A 19,916-nucleotide genomic window follows, 5' to 3' on the forward strand; every position below is an offset into this window, starting at 1 on the left:
AGCACAGGCCCGACGCCTCCACACCAGTCATGTGGTCTTGGTGAGTTACAGTAAGCCATGCTTACTCACCGCCATCCAGTAATGACTGATTTACAGAATAAAAAAACATGCATTTCATTTCACAATTAGTTAAAATTCAGATTTTCCTTTTATTCATGGATATCTGACCAGCGCTACTCGAAGTGAAAGTGCCTCATGATCTTAGATGATTCCAACAAAAGCCTGGACATCGTCTCCTGCCTCGGCTGCAGTGGAGCCACATCTCTCAGGCGGCAAACTCTCAACAGAAGGAAAATCTATCCCTGGCTGCCACACAGCCGAGCGCCAGGGCCGGTTTGAGCAGGTCGGAGCCGCAGATGCTTCCCCGACTATCAGTGTCAGGAGCAAGAGAGAGAGATTTATCAAAAGATTCATTTGCTTTAAACCAGGTTACACAAACTCACTAGGTATTTGTTTTTGTTATGGTTACATTCACTTGTACATGTATATGACGATTAATAACTGAAACCACGAATCAGCCACATTACAGCCAATGACAACATGCTATTCACTTCTTTAGCTCCATCCTTTTCTGAATGATCCCTTGAAAGAATATCAAAACAAGTAAATAATATGGTGTCTGTTACGATAATATATTTTTTCCAGTCGGCCAACTGCCTTCCTCTGGATCCTGTGTCCCTGTGCTATAAGGTTGCAAGAAACATAAAATCCCCTTGTCATCCATCACCAGAGAGCTCTTAAATGAAAACACAGAGACCGTGTGAGTGTGTAGCTGCACAGACCAAGTTATGCGTATGACAACTACTTAAAAAAAACTGAAAAGTCAGAGTGATTATTGAGAAAATTCAGAAGTGTGGAATAGCTTGTCACATGGACAAGCCCTTCACTCATGGTGAGGAAGAGTGTGAGGAAGGCAAAGAGTGACCAGGTACCAGGAACCGCACAGCTGAGTGGGAACTCATGCTTATCAACCCTTGATAAGGTGTGTCAACCCTTAAATGTCACCTCCATGTCAACAAGCCCTGAGAGAGGGTGCCGAAGACGAGACGCGTCACAGGAACTACAATTAGACTGCACTGGACTACAACTGGTGTGCTGTGGTGAGATGAAACCAAGACAGAACTACAATTAGACTGCACTGGACTACAACTGGTGTGCTGTGGTGAGATGAAAACAAGACAGAACTACAACACAAATCACCACAACTACAACACATCACCAGTGATGTCAAAAGCTCTGCAGCTCTTAGCAGTGTCAGTCAAAGGCAGTCCTGCGTTTCCCGCTTGCAGTAGAGCACAGCAGGTGCCCTACATGCCCCCCATGCTGGATCGGGAAGCGCGCCAGCGGGTGATGGGGCGGGTTTGCCGAGTCGGCATCCCCACAGAAGATGGCGCCCTGGGCGGCCACCGGTGTCGGGCACCTACCACACTTCACCATGCCCGCTTCGTAGCACTTGCGCAGGCGACAAGCCTGGCAGCTCTTGCGCCGATTCTTGTCAATGGTGCACTGGTTGGTGGCTGGGCAGATGTAATCCGTTGGTCCTGTGGGAGACAGACACTGCAGTATTAAAGTGGTTAATGCTCTAGCTGACACTTAACACAGACATAACATTTATTCTGCGACTACAGCGCAAAAAAAATAATAATAACCGCAGTGGAATATAACCAAACCTAGCATGGCTCTTCAGAGAATTAATATTTTGATTCAAAAACATATCTGATGCCGAATGATTACAGCTTGCGATCTTCGTCTTTCTATCACTGACTGATGACAGGGTGTGATTCGCTTCAGTGGACCAAAAACAACATACCCTTGTGCGTAAATATTCCCATCCTGCATCAAGCAGAGTCACTGATTCCCAAAACTCAGCGAAAATCTCCATGTGCAACGACAGCCAGTCAAGAACCCACTTTATGGTGCTGGATGGGTCGAGGCCCGGTACCTTGGATGCTCCTTTTGAAGAAGGCCTTGCAGCCCTCGCAGGACCACACGCCATAGTGATAGCCAGAGGCAAAGTCATGGCACACGGCGCACAAGTGCACGTCGCTCCCCGCTGCCCTGAGCAACCCCCCGCCGTTCCCTCTCCCATTCTGTACTTCTTTGCTGGGGAGCAGGGAGAAGCAAAGGACGGTGTGTTAAGGTATAACGGGTGTGTTAACGTTAGAATCTCTTAAATTTCTTGAAATTTGCAAACTAGCAGCCGTACTGCAGACGGGTGAATCAGGGGCTGGGTGAGGGTAAGAAGCAGCATCAGATGTTACCAGTCAAGCAATGACCCCCAGTAGATGGAGGCACCTCAGCAGGTTACCTGTTTTCTGGGGAGGTGTGGGTTCTAGATCTGGGCTCCGTCGCAGAGGAATAAGACCACTGCTCGCTCAGCATCAGTGACGGCAGGTGCTGGCTGGGGAGCCAATACAGCGGCTGGTGAGCAGCCGGGATGCCGACGTGGGCGGGGCCTGCCACAGCAGAGTCCCAGCCGGCATCCAGGTAGGGGGATGGAATCCAGGGGGATCCGGTTGGCGGGGCAATACGGACGGGGGAGGACACCCGCGGGGGGTCATGCGTGGGCAACACAGGCAGGTTCCTCTCTGGAGATGCAGCCATTCGGATTTGCGGTGTGACGTCTAGCGCATCATCCGCAAGGCAAGTCAGAGCACGGCGAGCAGGGGAGCCACTGCAGAGAGGGAAAGAGTTAATAATAGAGTGCAAGGAAAAGGAGGGCGAGAGAGAGAGAGAGGGAGGAGTCAGGGCAGGGTGAGAGAGGGAGGTCACTACAGTCTATATCAGTGACACTGTGAGAGTGCAGTACTATATGTTCTACCATTCTGTAATAATACTTTTGTATATTGGAGTTTTTTTAGCTGATAATTATGACATTTACTTAATAAAGTTTTGGAAAACACATAGTTCCGTTTCCTGCATTGAACTCGACTGGCTACGCAGCAAATTCTACATCCAGTGTCACGGCAAGAAAAACCCCTTCAGTTCTGAACTCAAAAGTCCGTCCTTCACCCTGTCAATTTTCCGTTCATTAGCATACAAAGCTGTCTACATGTACATCAGCCTTCCGGGGAAGCAGGACAGACTTCTCGCCCGCAGTCGGCCTTCAGAGTATAATTTATAGTCCTTAGTTCCAAACTATATAACGCTACATGGGCTAATGAGGAAAGAAACGAATTCAGGGGCAGCAGGATTCACGCTACTAAACTAGACTTTGAACCATAAAAAGTGCCCAGGTGACACACTGAGCTGCGAGGAGAAACCTCCACAAATCTGGGGGACTCGGAACAGTAAAATCTGTTGAGCTGTAGGAAATTTTTCACTCTTGGTTTTGCTAAATGTTCCCTGGAAGCCCCAGGAACACCCAGAGAGTATCTGCCACCCACAGGGGTGCTTTTTCCTGCCTGCTCTGTCAAACGGACCAGGAAGCTTCATCCGTCAGCTAGGGTTCCGCCCACACACACCAGCCCGGCCTGTTACTTAGCAACCGCTGCCTCAGTGACGGAAACTGAGCATCTTCTGACTCTTAGAGGTTTCAAACTGATTTCCTGCTCTTTTGATAAATGAATCACGACACAAAAAAAATTATTGGATTCTACAAAAGGAAAGAAAAAAAAATATAGCCGGTAAACATACAAAATTTCGCACACTACTATGAATCAAATTAAATTTATATAGAGATAACAATGTCTAAAAAGATTATTAATCAAATTCAGAGGAAAATTCTCTGACAATAAAAAGTATATGCTTTAATCTACAATTATAAATGCTTGTGATAATTGTTACTTATTCTGTAGTTTTCAGGTTTAGGAAATATTTCATACGACACACAGAAAACATGCAAGAGCAGGAAGAAAGCAGCCCATCGCGGATGCTATGAACTCGTTTACGATACGCACACACTAGCCTAGGGGGCGCTGTGGATAAAAGTGGCAATGCAACCTACACAGCGCTCATTGGAGTTTTACTTAAGCAAGAGGTCTGAGGGCAGAAGGAAAAATGACTAGAGAGATTGCAATCTGATTGTAGAGGAGGTGTGTCCAATCAACTAGAAGAAGCAGGATCAAGACATCTGATTGGTGGGCCCCATCTCCACTAGTTTGTATACATAAAACTCTGCACCTCAGCCCCTCAGACTTCAGTAAGGGCCCTGCGGATTCACCCGAGGTCAGTCTCACCTGAACCCTGCCCAGATGTACGAACAGACAAAAGCCATGAAAAGTCATTCAGTAAACACGATGCACTGCACTGCAACACAATGGCATCCCACCCAGGGTGTACCCCAGCAGGGACTGGGCCAACCCTGTGACCCAGGCCAGGATGGATGGATGGATGGATGGATGGATGGATGGCATTTCAGAAACTAAATTGTGATCTTACATACGGCTGTGAAAGCTCACAGCACAACATGCCACTTTAAAGCATCTTATGAACATGCCAGCGTTTCCGACTGGACCTGAAATCACTTGGGTTTTGTGTGTAGAGTTCAGCCTCTTAAAACGCTCGTGCTTCCATCCCACTGCGAGCTTTTGTTCCAGAGGTGCGGCTGGGCTTTTTAAAATCTCAAAAAAATATTCAGTCAACTACAATATTCATGTGGTTTTGAAGAATTCATTTAAAATTGTAATGAGGGATTTTCAGATCAGTCAAACTTGAATGTAGAATATTTATATTAGATTAGATAATGAAAACTTAGTACTACAGTACTACTATGCTAGATGGGTACTGTAAAAGCATTATGATAGCTGCACAGAAAATCCAATGTACTGGTTCTGTGACTGAATGAGTAAGTATATAGCTATATACAAGTATATAGTAATTATTGCTACCAACACATTTTATATAACCATATCAGTGGGACAAGCTTTTACTAGCAATCATGACTTTAACATGCTGTTGTATGGGCAGTTGTGACTGTTCCCCAATATTTCTACCAAAAAATTACTTTAGTGTGTATGACAAAAACACAATGACCTTCATTTGCTCTGTTAAATTTTCCATGAAATCATAATAACTATGAGGACACAATAAGCTCGATAGGAACACTACTCCAAGGTATCTGAGGAATAGATTGTGATTTAAAAGAAAGCCAAAAAACTGCACGCTTGGATGTTAAACTCATTTAAATCCGAAAAAAAGATGCATGCACACCTAAAGGAAGCAACACGAACCCTCTGACTGACGGGTTTACAGCTGAAAATGAGGTGCAGCTCTAAGCCGAGTGGGCGCACTCAGCCCCCTCTGCGAACTTGACATGGAAAATTAATTATGATTTATTGAGAGATTAGGAGTCAACAAAAAAGAGAAACGTATTTCTTAGAAGCTGGATGAATCATTGAAGGAGCCTGAAACCTGGAACCAGAAACATAAGAAGATTTATTTCTCCTGGGACAGAAGGTACTGAGCCGTCCGTCGGTGACAGGCTTTACCGGGGGGGTGGGGGGGAGATAGATGGTGGAAGAGAGCCAAGGTCCATGTGGTCATCAAGAGTGCAGCTCATTCACTGTGTCACTCGTCAGGGAAACGGTCACAGGACCGTCTAGTAACGCTGCAGAGATGCCACAAAAGCCCATCACTGGAACATCTCACAACAGTTCTTTCAAAATACCTACTCAACCATCCAGCCATTTTCTGTAACTGCTTGTCCTATTCAGGGTCGGGGGGGGGGGGGGGGAGGCAGGAAACAACCCAGGATGGGGCACCAACCCATCGCAGGGCACACTCACACACCATTCACTCACACAGGCACACAGGTAACTCCAATTAGCCTTAAGAATGCACCACCACACTAACCACTGCACCCCCACAAGCTACTGCAGAACATTTTAAACTGGACAGACCGATTCCCTGCAGTCACAGAACTGATGGTCAGTGAAACTAAATGAAATGAAGGGTCATTTGCCAGCAAATAAGTATGAATAGAGGTGCACTGGAACAGTCCTTTGTATGTAAACCACCTTGGCTGCCTTTGAGCCCCACACACACACACACACACACACACACAGTCAGTCTGTTGCAGTTATATTGCTCATACACACATCTACAGGTGTTAGAAATGAAAAGATTCTTCATTTGAATAAATGCACAAGTACAAAAAGTATCTAAAGAAAATATAAAAATTTTTACTGATGGATTTACAGCTTAGCAAACAATCCAGCCAGTCTGTGAGCTAACAGGGAAAATTGCAGCTTAGCATAAGGCACAGGTCTGGCTCACTCGAGCCAGTCTGTGAGCTAACAGGGAAAATCGCAGCTTAGCATAAGGCACAGTTCTGGCTCACTCGAGCCAGTCTGTGAGCTAACAGGGAAAATTGCAGCTTAGCATAAGGCACAGGTCTGGCTCACTCGAGCCAGTCTGTGAGCTAACAGGGAAAATCGCAGCTTAGCATAAGGCACAGTTCTGGCTCACTCGAGCCAGTCTGTGAGCTAACAGGGAAAATTGCAGCTTAGCATAAGGCACAGTTCTGGCTCACTGCAGCCAATCTGTGAGCTAACAGGGAAAATTGCAGCTTAGCATAAGGCACAGGTCTGGCTCACTCGAGCCAGTCTGTGAGCTAACAGGGAAAATCTCAGGACTTTAAAAAGCTTCTTCTAAGCATTCCCCATCTTGCTTTCCTTAGACACACACATACTAGGGGTCCAAGCCATTTATCCAGCCCCCCCCCGGAAGATTTCAGGGGGTTAAGGGCCCCATGGGTGGTGACTGGAGGGGGGAGGGGCACATATTTATTATGGAGGGGGATCTCGGCCACCCGTTAGATCCACCCCTGGCCAGAGGGGCATGGACACCCTGGTAGACTTAGTGGGCCCAACACCTTAAAGGGCCCCCAAAATCAATTGAGGGCCCCTCTGTCACCGCAGATGCATAAAATCTCTGCACAGAATGAAAATGCCAGCCCAAGCACGGGGCCCCACCCAAGCACGGGGCCCCACCCGACATGTCATCAGGGGTCCTTGAGACCAGCTACACCGCTGGCCACACTGCAGTTAAATTAGGCAACAATTTCCCTCAATAAAGGAAACCCGACAAGACCCATTGATGGCTGTGTATCGATGTTGAAGTGTTCATTTTTCGGTTATACCGAAATGCACAGTGCATCCTGCTCAGCTATTCACATAAAAACACAACGCATCTGCATCAGAAAACACTTACTTACTGTGTCAAAACACATGAGAGCTGCTTCATCTGACACTGGTATGTTCCCCTTAAGAGCTGCATGGAAACAGTAAGAGTACTAGACAATTCCATTCACTATTTTCACATTATTTTCTCTGGTCAACCTTAAATGCAGTATTTCACACTGCCGAAAGTAATAACACTCAGCCAGCTTAAATATTGTTAAACAATAAATCACACTAACTGTATTCGCTGGTTTCGCAAATGCACCCAACTATAAAATCAGAAATTACAGTATATTCATACACCAAGGCATTATATGCGCAATTAAGATGCTACACGGTATACTAAATTTGCCTAGTAAATAAGGCCAGTAAGTAAATGAAAGCCCAGGCTAATATCTCAATATAAAAACCACCCACATTCAAAAAGAGAATGTCTGTAGGGAGAAGCCAGTTTTCAGTCTTGTAAGAAATATTATGTTTGCAAAGTATTGGGGTGAAAACCACAAATACTTTGAACAAACGCAGGCCTTTTTACGCTCTGGACTCCATCCACACTCTCTGACAGTTACATTTCAAAAACACCGATACCCCTAGACAGAAATATCTCATAATTGTCAGAAAAATGAAATAATCCTGAACTTTAAGTATAATTCAACAACAAAAAAACACATTGATAATCAAAGTATTAACGCTATACTGTATCTAGAAGCAAATATGGACCACAAAACTCGACACCCACATGCGGTTTGTCAATATTTACAAGAGGAACTCAATCATACTGCTATTTTAATTGTTTTGGAATTTCATTTCCTTAATTTCTTTCCATTGTTGAATGCAGGATTGCAATGCACTTCCCCTCCTCCACAGCAGAATCTCCCAAAAAAGAAGCAAGTGTACTCTGACATAATGTATAAGGACAAGAGGAAACTATGAAAGAGGACAAGCTATTGAACAATAAGAGCAGCTGAGCAGAGCCCAACGACAATTAATTAATGCATTTGGTTAATGCATCTGGGCATTAGTGCTGAGCAGCGGCAGCTTCAACCCGGGCGCCCGCTGCCGCGAAATGGGCTGCCCAGTGTTGCTCCGCACGTTCAAACGTTTCTAAGCAATGTAACAGAAGCGATGTAATAGAAGATGTTTCAGAAACATATTTCAGGAAAGATCTGTAATGTTACACTCAGCATTTCAAAGGTAACTTCTTTATTGTCGTCTAAAATCTCACAATTACAGCACAGTTATTAAAGGAAGCTCTTTTGCCCAGATGAATCTAAATATCTGCCTCAGATAATAATTTAAGATGAGGGGCTCCCTGACCCTCCCCAAGATGTGCCCTGGCTCGCAACCGGCATTTTAAGGACCCCACGCCTCTGCAGCGCAAAGTGTTTGATTTGTTACGACCATCTCAAAGACCCGATTTCTTAAGAAAAAGCAATTTAACAGATTAAGCTTATTTTCTATAAATGATTGACCAATTTAATCATCTGTTTTACAGAATCGTACGACGTACGCCTAATTGACCGATTAGTTTCAAGTTATTTGTTGTACGATTTGGTGTAAAGCAAACATCGTGGGGTGCAGACTGAGGGGCTCAGCGGTCCGTAACAAGAGCACGGAGTCAGTGTGTTACGGGACATGCAGCGATGACGGTCAATTACAATTAAGATGCTTATTCTCACCGTTGAAGATTTTAGTTGACGCCTTTTACTTTATCAGATCAAAAATATCCGTATTCTTCTCATACTCCACACGGTACTGATAGGGTTATATAAAATAAGTGTTAGAAGCAATAATTACTATATACTTGTATATAGCTATATGCTTACTCATTCAGTCACATCTGTAAGAAGTTCAACCCAAAGAGCTGTATAAAAAGTACAGGCTGTAAGTGAGTGACATGACATTACCTTCGACATCCATGCACAGAGAACGGCTTTAAAACTAACGAGATACTCCAATAAATCAACCGGCTATTCGTACAGTCATCGACACCTTTATCTTCCTCGATATTTTCATATTTATAAAGTCACTGCTGTAGATTTCACCCCATTGACCTCATGCCGGTTATCACATACTTCATATTCGTCTCCATATTCAATCTGGAAGCAATAAATAAAAGTCTCTGAGCACAGCAGGACACACTGGAAGTTGTTTAAAAGCTAAACGCCTCCACCGAAGCCTTTATCAGGGTATTTCAGACGGACACGGAGCCTTTGTACCGCCTGTCAGGACCGTGAAGGAAAGCGGCGGATCGTGCAGTGAGGAAACTCGAGAGCTGAAGTCAAAGACGCACCAAATCAACTTTTACATCTACGTGACGCTAAACCGCAAACATTTCCTTTATCCTTGCAATGCAACAGCAGCCCATTTCTTGTTACCACGTTCATCTTCACCGCAAATACGCCTCATATCTAGGCTATTTTAAAAATGCTTTAAATGGCTTTGGCTTTTTTTGACGTTGGCACCAACCTGTTGCTGCAGCCTTCGTGGTTACAACCGCCGCTCCGCTTCCACTTCATGTAGGATATTAGCACAGAGCCAAACCAACACCTTATCTGACCTAAATCTGGTTTAATCGAAAGAACAAAACTCGGCAATGCGAAAAGTCGCGGCGACTCCTTCCTTTCGCTTCTGGCTCTCAGATTATTTCATATTTAATATCCCGCGGCTGACGTCACTGCCCACATCCGCACCAGTCCTCCCACTCCATCCCTTGAACTTGGCCCCTTAATGCGGGACGTGGCTATTTTAATGCACTAAAAACAGTGTTTGATAGCTTTGATCCGCTGAAGCCCGAATGAAGCAGCTGTTCGCGCACCTTCCTTTCATTGCCACTAGCCCGGTGTGTCTCCGGTTGTCTCGCATAACGGTGACATTATTACTCCCACGTGACAAGTTATTAACGCTAACAGGTATAACAGCATTAACAGGTATAACCCATCGAAACCTACCCATCCGGGAGGGCTGCTCCTCTCACACTAAGTGATCCACGGTCATTCTACACTCGGGCACCCGAGCTCATTGTACGAACTCACGGGCCGGTGTGTGCAATAATTAATTGGAGAACTGGGTTTGAACAGCTGACCCAAAGGTTACCCCAGAAACCGGCGCACACACCGGCCCTTTGTGGACAAGATTGGCCACCCCTGTTCTAAACCAGTGTTTACCAAACCCTTTGCCGCCACGGCACTCTTTTCACAAGGTAATTATGCAAGGACTCCGCATTGATTTTTAACATACTTAGTAAACGGCTCGCACGCGACCACCAATCATATTGTTCTTAACCTGTTGGTTCAGGGTGAAGTAGTTTTCTGAAAATTTCCTTGACAAAAATTTGTCCATGCTCTTGTCTTTTTACTACAGGGGAGTTTTCCAAATTGCCGAACATATCGTACGTAAAGGTGGTGTAATGGTGAGCACTATCGCACCTGTGCGACCTGGGTTCGAGTCTCGCCAGGGTTCCGCGTGCGTGCAGTTCACATGGTCTCCCCACTCCAGTTTCACCCTCCCGTCCAAAAACATGCTGAGGCTAATTGGCGTTACCAAATTGCCCGTTGGCACGCATCTGTGACTGATTGGTGAGGGAGCCATGCGATGGGTTGGCGACCTATCCTGGGTTGTTCCCCGCCTTGCGCCCACAGGCTCCGGACCCCCGCGACCCTGGTTTAAGCGGTTTTCAGAAAATGGATGGATGAATGGATCGCATGTAATGAACGGTGTTAATTATAGGGGCGGTCTTATTTGATTACGTGGAAAGTGAATGCATAAGATTAATCTTATGCATAATCTTAATTCATATTTTATGTAGTTTCTCTCGCTCTGTGTGTGTATATATATACATGTATACATGTACATTTATATATATATCTGCGATGGGCTGGCCCCCCATGCAGGGTTGTTCCCTGCCTCGTGCCCATTGCTTCCGGGATAGGCTCCGGACCCCCCGCGACCCAGTAGGATAAAGCGGTTTGGAAAGTGGATGGATGTGTATGTATGTACAGTATATATACTCACTTACCGGAAGCTTTTTCTCGTACTCAGTAAATTTTATATATTAGGATCTTAATATATTCAGACCAAGTATCTTAATAAAGCAATTTTGACGCAATCTATTAGCCTGCTAAGAGTGATGTGCTGCATTGTTTGTGCAGTAATGCTTCACTTTCTAGAATGTGCTTTTTTTTGAGGCCCTTCCACCCAGTAACCAGCAGATGGCAGCCTTTTTCTTCTCTCCTAAGAAAACCTAGTTCTGCATGGCTAAAGTGAGATGCTTCGGCTTCAGAGCCCATACGGACACAGATTACAGGTTAACCTTCTGATAAAGGAGATGCATGGAAGGGCACACAGGGTACCCGCTGGGTTTATCAGTTACTCTCAAACAGCCACATGTGTTCTCATACGCCCTTTACTTGTGTTGTAATTGGTGACCTGACCGCTGCATTCACTACGCAGCGGGGAGGTCAGACCGGAAATGTCTTGTTATACTTAAGCCAGAAGACTAGAACATAGCCATCCAGGGATACAGTATACAAGCACCGAATAGGCATTCTCAAGAGAAATCATTTGCAGTAGGGCCAGGTTCTCAGACTTTGCAGCAAAAGCAAACGTGGAAAGAGAGCCGTCAAAGCCATGGAGATCGCCGCAGTTTTAGAGGCCCAAATTTCTTAGCTACACCTCGCCATGTAAAGGAAATCTATATGAGCAGAAAATACCCGGCTTCAGATACAAGCTTCTGAGGAAACAAGACAGGAAATGTATCGATAAGAAATACATTTTACCAAGACAACGAGGCTGCAAAGCTTTGTTGTTTTATGTAGGGTAAGTAATTTCTGCAATATGGGTTAAATCTTAAAATGGAAACCACAGTGGCAGACAGTCCACTGAGAGCGGATCATATTCCTAGTAGCTTTCAAATTGTGCCTCTGGGATAAAAGGATAATTAAACCTTTGTCTGCTTTGAAACCTTTACATTTATTCACTTTAAAGGCATGTTAATCTAGAGCAACTCGTATGACCATTAACACCAAGGTGCAATGCATGCAGATATGTAACCAAACTCAGCTACACGCTGTACTGGACCTGCAATGAAGACGCGGAGCTAGAGCTGCATGGCGGGTGTGCGGCTGTAGGGTGAAGCACATACACATAACAGCCCCAGTCGCATGCAAGTAACTTGGGGACAAGCCGAGCCATGAAACGTGAGGTGAATGAGGAGGCAGACGTTGCAGATAATCGTAGCGTCTCCACAATACATCCTTACAAGCTCCCATGTCCAGCAGTTCACTGACACTTAGTCTTTGCATGAGAGTTTACATGATGTCCTTGAAGTCGCTGTGCTATTGCTCTCATCACCATAACATTAATGCCACAGTAAGGGATTCCCACAGCTCTGACATTACAAAGGACCGGCTGGTCCACAAACAGATCCCAGATCAGGCCGAGGGCCATGGGCAGCTCCATAACCGTCTGTTCCCACCTGGTACGTCAGCGCCGCCCCCAGCTCTGATCACATGGAAATCTGGATGAGACAGTATCGGACTGCTCATGTGTGTCCCCAGAGTGCTCCCGTCCTGGTGAGAATCCCGCTGCCTGCTGCAGATACGGTGCTGCAGAGAGCGCACAATGCATCGCTACTGCAACAGCTGAAGGAGCCGTAGAGGTAACTAACAGGGCTGCAGCTCTCACTGAGGAATTACAAATCGAATAATAGAAACAGGAATTATAAATAGACACAATTAACGGGGAGAGAAACGATCCTCAGAGGTGTATTCAAAATGAGAATTAGTCCTATTATCACAAATCTATGCATAAAACAGCACCCTGCCTGGATACGGGTGCCTTCGCTGGGGTCCAAACAGGCCACGGCATGCCACTTCCTTTGAGTGTTTGACCAGGCAGGACAAAGACAAAATTAAAACACAATCAGCTTCCTCTTCTCACTTCTACAAAGTCGCCTTAACATCACTGACATAGGTTGTGACCCGCGTCTAAGCGGCTCCTCCATCGACATCTCAGTTTTCATTCCCTCTTCTCGCAGATCTCTCGTTTTCACCTGCTAATAATAAGCCCCACTTCCCTATTCTTCAGCAAGCTGTTTCCGATTCCGTGGCTGCTTGTGACATGGAAAGCGTTGGGCTGCGAGGAGCAGGGAGGTCATGTGCTGATGCTCCCTGCATTTCCGCCATAAGCATTTCATGCATCGCTTCCATTTTTTTTTCCCCCATTTAATTTCAAATGGGTCGTTCACTAATAATAAAGAGGAGATAGACAGACAGATAAATAGGAGGCGATGCTCTGAAGCAGTGATGCATCTGCAGTGTGAGCTTGCATGCCTGCGCAGTCGGCCGCAGCTGCCACTGATGTTGCTGTTGAGTCACACAGACGGCTGCGCAGAGACCTCTCACACGCTCCCAGGATGTCCCTGCTGGGAAACTCGTGCGGCTCGTCTGTGAGAGCGGGCGACTGGACTGGGCTCAGCGGCGCAGGCGCTCTGACAAGGAAACCTCTCACACAGTTATGGCATCGCCGCGTTAGCCAACACCGGCCTGGCGGTCCGGTCTGTGCAGCGTCTGTGTGAAGGAGCGTTTCACAGAAATCCGCAAGATCCAGTCACAGGAAAAGCGTCACTGTAAAATATACATATTTATAAAATACTAAATGCAATAAAAAAATATTGAAATATATAAAAGTACTACATGCAATAAAACAAGAAAGAATTTTAAAGGTAATGTTTCTCTGAACGTCATGTTGGTAAACATGATCAATGGTAAAAATGAAATTATGCATAAATCAGACAATTTTTTCTATAAAATTATTATTCATTGCATTGAAATCAAAATGGGAATAATGATCTAGGACACCACGGTTGGAACTTGATGACTTTAAAAAATGGCCTCCTGCAGCAAACAGCCGTAACTTAAAGCAGAAATGTGCAGATGGATGTTGGCTGGTGATGTCACTGCTGGCGAGGGAAGAAAGGACAGCCGGAACATTCCGCCGCCCCCGTGAGGTGCGCGGGAACCCGGCCGCCAGGACTCCCGTGGTTTCATGGGAAGCCTCATCAACAGCGTTATGGCACGGAGCAGTTTAAACTCCCCAGCTGCACCATCTGAGCGTCAACGCATGAAGCCAGCCTCACCAGAGAGAGAGAGAAGCGCATTGATGGTCAGTGGCGATGGCTGCCTGCTGGGTGAAGCAAGGTATATTGGAAAACCTATTTCATTCCAGAAAATAATACTGTCAACAGGGGGCGCTATGTGACTCGGCAGGATAGGATTCTGTGCCTGTGATCAGAAGGTCACTGGTTCAAATCCCCAACAGATTTCACTGTTGGACCCTTAATCCCCAGCTGCCCCAGGGACTGTCTGATCCTGCTTTCTCAGAAATTCACGCCATCCTTGATGAATACTTCCTCTAATTAAATGTGACTTTTACACAAGGTGGACCTTCGCAAAGGCAGAGGTGGGCTGCAGCCTTTAGTAACCAGCTGAGAGAGTTAGAAGGGGTTTGTTAACGACCATCGTGGAGTTAGGGAACAGAGCACTGGAATGGCGGAGGTCTGCCAGGTCGCAGGGTATGATGCTGTCACAAGACAGGAGAATGCACAGCTGTTACCGAATAGGATAAAAACGGTAATGCAGACTCCATGTGGTCTCCTGGTACCATCCTGTCACGGATGGCAGAGCAGGGCTGAGGCGCCGGCTCTTTTGGGCGGGCTGGAGCGACGACAGGCCGCTGATGAGGCCCACATTCGGCCACGCAGCCGTGAGCATTTGGGGGAAGTATATAGCCATGGTCTGGGCCCAAGCTCTGCATCAGAACATGACAGCAGGCAGGAATTAATCCAGGAAAAAAAAATATATATATCACTCGATTTCTAGGCCTTATGAGGGTATGCATTTCATTTGCAGCTGCTAGGTAGTGGTGCAGATTTACTGTGGTACGCTGCAGTGGCCAGGACTTGAGAGCCCTTACATGTGTCTGGAAGCCGCTCTGACATTAACACAGTCTGGACTTCACTTCTTACCGTCTCACTTCTCTCATCGATTTAACCCGAATTCATTCAATGCTACCGATTACGACCAATTACGTGTGACAGCTGCCATTTTAATGCATTTACTGGTGGACAAAGAAAAGACAAAAAGGCAAAGAAAAGCAGGTTTCACATACTATGCACAAGCAGAGTGAGATTCCCATTTTCAGTCCGTAGTGATTCCTGGAAGTGTGATCTGTATTGAATGTAGGGACAGACAAACATTAGGTCGCCCTCGTGTGTGATTATGTGTATTAGGATCCAGAGCCTCATTAGCACCATGTAAGTGGCTGTGGCCAAACAGAGGCGTGTTTACAAAGGAGATCAGGCTACTTTCCCCTTAACTGGTCTGTTCTATTTGGCCAGAGAACCACAGCTGTAAAGTCTATTTGAACAGTGATGGAGAAGGTAAGACTCTCCGGCGCTCCTGCATAAACTCGTAAGGGACTGATGGAGAGGAAGGTTTTGTGGACATGGTTCCCTCTCTTAGGGAGATGGGCTTCTATTAACCATTTTTTCACTTGTCTAAATGGTCCTGCAGCAGCCCACCATGACCCGTCTGTGACACAGAGAAGCCTGCAGTCTCTCCCATGAAGCATCTGTTTAAATCTGCATTCATAATGTGTTGCAGTAAAACTCAGCAAAGACCCAATGCAATTACCGTTGCTTTAGTATGTACCCTAAGCAGCCCTGAATTCAATTCGATTCATGTATCAATCATTCAATATTTTATACAGCAGCTCTCGCAACAGAGTTGTCCCATGGTGCCTTTCATGAGTGTGTTGTAATACATTCCTCTATCATGTGTAAAGAATAGTTAAAACTCAGGGAAAGAGAAGGCAAAGAAATGAAAGAAAGAAGGTCAGCTGACAACGGAGGAGAGGAACCAAAAACTCCCAAGTAGGGAGGAAAAAAACCAAGTTCAGCCCCCCCCCACCAGGCATTCTAACATTATCAGAAAATAAAGAGGCTAAAAGCAAACTGTGGTCAAGGTCTAAACCAAAGCCCATCAATGCATTTTCTGGATTTTCATCATTTTTCTCACTTAATTACACCCCTATAAAATACTCTTTAGCAACAGCACAAAATAGTCATGCTTCATTGGTTACAGTAAAATCCCCTGCCTAGCAACAACAGCTTTGGCACAGCAGATTGGCTGATTCCAATGATGCTAAGAGAAGCTGCACATAAATTTGCTAAACTGACATCATACAGCAGCAGGAAACACTGTGATTAGCTGCAAAAACACCCAACAAATAACAATTAGTGGATAACATTACGTATTGTTGGTCGATTTTACACTGAGTGCCATTAAAAATAGTTTTTACAGGTTTGAAGTGTCAATCCTAAGAAAAGCTGCACAAGAATTAAAGAAGGGAGTCGTGTTTCCGTATAGTAAGTCTCACCTTTAATAGCGCGATACAGTGATCTTGTCTAAGTGGTTTCTGTGCTAAACAGACACAGACCACAATGATCAAATACAGCATGGGGGGGGAATCCAGGCGGGTTCCTGTAGGGACTCAGACGACAGGCAAATTAAAAGAAGTGCTGGATTTAGAGGGTGTGGGACGTCCATGAATTATAAACGAGTTAAAATGGGTCTTAATTTTTCAGCATCCAGATCCATCTTAAACTCCAGATCTGCACGCAGGCCTTGCCTCCCTACTTCCTGGAGTGTTCTGGCCACAGCCCTTAATCACGCATCTCCCGTCGTGGTGACGCACCTGGATGAATCAGTGCTGCTACCGAAGCGCACAAACCCTTCTCTCATTGGCCTTTGGGATATATTTCAGGCCAGGCCTGCCTGGTTATTTCGGTACTTTCCAGACCTTGCCTAAAGAATTTAATTTAAGGCACCAGTTGGAGGACACAGTCGTGCGAAGGAGCAGCAGTGCCCCCTGCAGGCACTTGTTGGATGCTGCTAACATGAGTGCTGTTTTTCTGTGAAATTAGTTTGTGGATTAAAACATTTTGTTACACTTTTTAATTATCTTGTTGAACATGATGCATCACCTCATAATATTTTTGGCCAAGGCTGTTGTTTTAAGATTCCTCATTTTCACACCAGGCCAGTCTCCGGCAGAAATGGCTTCCTCCGCATCAGGTTTACACCGGATTTCTGTCTGTTTTTTCTATGCCAGTTTGTCTGTGCCTGGCTAACACACGAGTAAGATGCATGTTCACATATGCCCTTAATAAACGGAGGTATGTTACACAAATGTGTCTGCAGTGTACTGACGGACCGAGCAGACACTATGGCCTTGTCGCCTTTGGATCATACGCTTTCCCGGGAAAGATCCCAGCTAAGTAGAGCTTTGATTGCTAAACAGAAACAATGTAAATGACAGTGGCAGTAAACTTTGCAAGTCTCTGCATTCTAAATGAAAAAGGCAAATCCTTAAAACGTAAATTTTTTTCCCCAAAAACAAAAATAATTCTGAGGGCATCTTAAGTAATGTGCACGTTACTTATTCAGAAACTAATCTGTTATGTAGTCGGATCAAGTTTATCATTAAACATTTGTCTTATTTTATTAGTGCAAATGCTAGAATTAGAGTTAACTTTATTGATCCCCTTTACAAGAATTAAGAAATGCCTGGAAAATCATGGATCTCACTTGTATAAGATGGCCTGTTTAAGACTAATGTATTAGTACAAGCAGCATAATGGTCCCCGGCACCACAGACATCAATCACTCAGCTTGACAGTGTGGTGAAATACCCTTGATGACCTGTAAGGGGCAGCATTAACTAACCAATGACGCTATTAGCTTCACACCCCCCTCCCTGGCTGCCCTGTTCTCTCTCGCTCTCCTTCCATTCCCCTAATTGGCAGAATACACCAGCAGATGCCCCGGAGCTCGAATTAAGGATGGGCTGATCCAGGACACGGAGAAGCGAAATGAGACCATGAATCGGAGCGCTCTACACAGCCTGTACCACCAGGATCTCCCACATTACCACAGGGTGATGAGCTGGAGATCCATTAATACACAGGGAGTATAATGAGATCAATGTGACATTGTCGCTGCTGCAGATCTGTGTCTTTGTATGAAAGGAATCATTCTGAAAGGCTCGCTTCAGCAGATCAATGCCTTTCTCCCGTGAAGTCCACTCGTCATATTTAAAAGCTGAAACTTTAAACTTGCCACTCTTTGCTTCCATAACAGATCACTGTGCACAGTCCTAGGCTAGGAAATAACTTATACGTGCATGATAACCTCTGATATCAACAGGACTGTTAATTACATTTGACCTGAATTTAGAGAAATGGATGTTTTGTTTTGTAAGATGCAAGTGTTTTGTAAGTACATTGTAAGATGAAAACCATGAATATCTAGCAAGCCTTCAAGGCTTTATATTTGACAGACATTTTGACTAAGATTTGACCGTCCAGCTCATAACTACATTGCATTTGCTGATCTTGTTTTGGGTATGTGTCTCAGCACTGGCTGATGATGCATATCATTTGTAAGTACTGAATACTGAGTACTGAATACTGGGAATATTAAGGGTTGAACACTGAGTATTGCAATGGGCTGCTGTCTCCTGCACAGTGCCCTTCTTGTGGGCTCTCCAGCTCCCTGTGACCCCACCCCAGAAGTGCCAGAATTATAGAGAACTGAATAATGAGCCGCAGGTACTCATATTGAGTGTTCGGAATCGTCTCTTGTCTACCGGATTCTCAGTATTGAGTTCTTTATGACTTTGGAGAACAGTCAGAAGTGACGTGTTCGGTGCGAGCTGCCCTCTATGTCCGCTATCGTGGGACAGGAGCCAGCAGGCCATTAGCGATAGCTTTATGACTATCTATAAATGGCAGCTAGGAGACAAGTGCATTAAGGAGAGTGCTGGCAGCTGAGGGCCAGCACCTCCGGCTTCCAACTGGAGAAAAGTCCCGCTTCTGTTCAGCTTCTCTATTCCCTGGCAGCCCTCGCCTCGAAGCACTAACACCTCAAGCATTTACACTCATCCTGGTGATCTTTCAAATGGATCTGTACTTGGTCCTTTCTGTTGACCCACTGGGTCACCTCCACACTTTAGAGAGTGACCTCAAAAGCCTTGCAGTGACATCAAAGCCTCACTGCCTGTTCTGGTGCACACCCTATAATAGAAATGGTGTTGCTCTTGTTTGTAAGGCTTATACAGTCCAGAACAGGCGTATGCCACGGTGCTCTTTTGACATTACTCTCGTTTTGCTGTGTGGTAAGGGTTGTTATGGAGACGAAAAAATATTATTTTACAGTATCTCTTTTATGAGCGAGCGGGTGACTCATCACACAATTCTTCAAGGGATGTAAGCTTCACTGGAGTAATTTAAGTAAAAAGGGAAATCTGCCAGGGTTACATTTTACACTGAAATGTCGAACTGCCATTTATTTAGAAGCCAAGCATTTACTCGTACTCTCCTCACCTTAGTTTGCTTGGTGATGGCGCATTTAATACGGCATGCTTGGCTTTTCAGTGCAGAACTGGATGGATTTAAAAGCATTAAGGGTGGGATGTGTGACCAAAGGCTTGCAGGTACAAGCTACAGCAATGTAATTGCTGTTGTACACTTCAGAAAGGACTTTCCAAGTCAGATAAATCGAAGAGAAAAAAGAAGCCTAAGTGATTTAAGTGAGGTGCTGACTTCCAGTGTCTCAGAGGCGGAAGCTGATGCAGCTGATGTAACTGCTGCCCAGTGGGGTGGGTGGTGAGTGAAACTGAGCCCCACTCCGAAGAGGATATCCACAGAGCTTTTAATTAACACGATTTTTTTCT

General features: G+C 45.3%; 1 protein-coding gene across 7 annotated transcripts in view; it reads right to left on the reverse strand.

Annotated features, from left to right (window-relative positions):
• Positions 1-19,916, reverse strand: part of LOC125714418 (estrogen receptor beta-like) — a 40,470-nt gene that overhangs the window by 9,286 nt on the left and 11,268 nt on the right. For 2 of the 7 annotated variants that reach the window (XM_048985014.1, XM_048985013.1), the window contains exons 2-4: positions 2,309-2,674; positions 1,943-2,103; positions 1,425-1,541 (exon numbers count right to left, since the gene is read on the reverse strand). In XM_048985014.1, coding sequence (XP_048840971.1) covers positions 1,425-1,541; positions 1,943-2,103; positions 2,309-2,674 — 644 coding nt within the window. Of the gene's footprint in view, positions 1-1,424; positions 1,542-1,942; positions 2,104-2,308; positions 2,675-8,800; positions 8,877-9,028; positions 9,468-9,590; positions 10,002-10,072; positions 10,174-10,549; positions 10,626-19,916 lie in introns of those variants that run through there. The other 5 variants (XM_048985018.1, XM_048985017.1, XM_048985016.1 and 2 more) reach the window with 5 other exon arrangements.

This window comes from Brienomyrus brachyistius, chromosome 19 (genome assembly GCF_023856365.1).
Source record: "Brienomyrus brachyistius isolate T26 chromosome 19, BBRACH_0.4, whole genome shotgun sequence".
Lineage (NCBI taxonomy): Eukaryota > Metazoa > Chordata > Actinopteri > Osteoglossiformes > Mormyridae > Brienomyrus > Brienomyrus brachyistius.